At 34.8% G+C, this 1,006-nt stretch overlaps 1 protein-coding gene across 1 annotated transcript; it reads left to right on the forward strand.

Moving 5' to 3' along the window:
* The first annotated feature begins 6 nt into the window (after positions 1 to 6).
* On the forward strand, positions 7 to 563 carry LOC111387777 (cysteine-rich receptor-like protein kinase 28). Its single transcript, XM_023012365.1, has 2 exons — positions 7 to 31; positions 119 to 563. Exon 2 carries the CDS (start codon positions 158 to 160, stop codon positions 431 to 433), a length of 276 nt encoding a protein of 91 aa, XP_022868133.1. The 5' UTR covers positions 7 to 31; positions 119 to 157; the 3' UTR covers positions 434 to 563.
* Positions 564 to 1,006: the final 443 nt, after the last annotated feature.

The following is a 1,006-nucleotide window of genomic DNA, read 5'->3' on the forward strand; positions in this document are numbered from 1 at the left end:
TGTGGATAAAAATCTAACTATTTTAGAACATGTAAGTAACTTACAACTCTTTATCATGGCTTATACTTAGAATGATTTTGAGAGGATAAACTAAAAAGATGACTATAAATCTTCTCAGGCATATGAACTTTGGAGAAATGACCATTGCGAGAACTTCATGGATCCATCACTCAATAATGCTGGCACAACATGCAAACTGAAGAGATACATGCAAGTCGCATTATTGTGTGTCCAAGAAAGATGGGAAGATCGGCCTACCATGTTGGAGGTCTCATCAATGCTCAAAAATGAGAATGAGATTGTGCCTACTCCAGGTACACCTGCTTTCTCAACAAATCAAGATGAAGAAGACCAACAAAAATATAGCAGTAGTTCACATGCAGAAGTTTATTCAGCTAATATGGAAACAAATTCCGAACTAGTACCGCGATGATGGTTCAGGTTTTCAGCAAATTAATGCTTTGAATGTTTGACATCTTCAGGCACGCAAAGCTTTGATGATCTTCTCTTTTGCTCGCATCTAAAATTAATTAATTTATATCAATTTTCTGATTAGTTTTCAATTTTCAAACATTCTCGTATGTAGACAACACTCTTGAAATCATGTTTCAGCATAGAAAATACCACTTGATGGAAAGTTTGAACCTGCACACATACATAAATTAGGACTAATTTTGGGTGATCATGTACTGGTGCACTTTTTGTGACACAAAATTCAAGAAGGATTAGGATAAATGTAGGGAACCTTGATCTGTTCAGGACTTAAACAAGGATTTGAAATAATTCTTAAGATGCAAAAAATGAGTTTCCAGTGACTGCCATATTGAGCAAATAAGATAAGATTCTGCAAACATGGTGAATAGAAGTAAAATATCATGAGTAATATCTGACTTCGCATGGCCACTGATGAAGTATTGGTATCATTATAAAGATTGAATTGTTCAAATGGGATACAAAGTTAGCCAAATAATACAGAGCAAAGTCTGGTATCGCCATTTTGTAACAC

Source organism: Olea europaea, unplaced genomic scaffold, assembly GCF_002742605.1.
Source record: "Olea europaea var. sylvestris unplaced genomic scaffold, O_europaea_v1 scaffold42406, whole genome shotgun sequence".
Classification (NCBI taxonomy): domain Eukaryota; kingdom Viridiplantae; phylum Streptophyta; class Magnoliopsida; order Lamiales; family Oleaceae; genus Olea; species Olea europaea.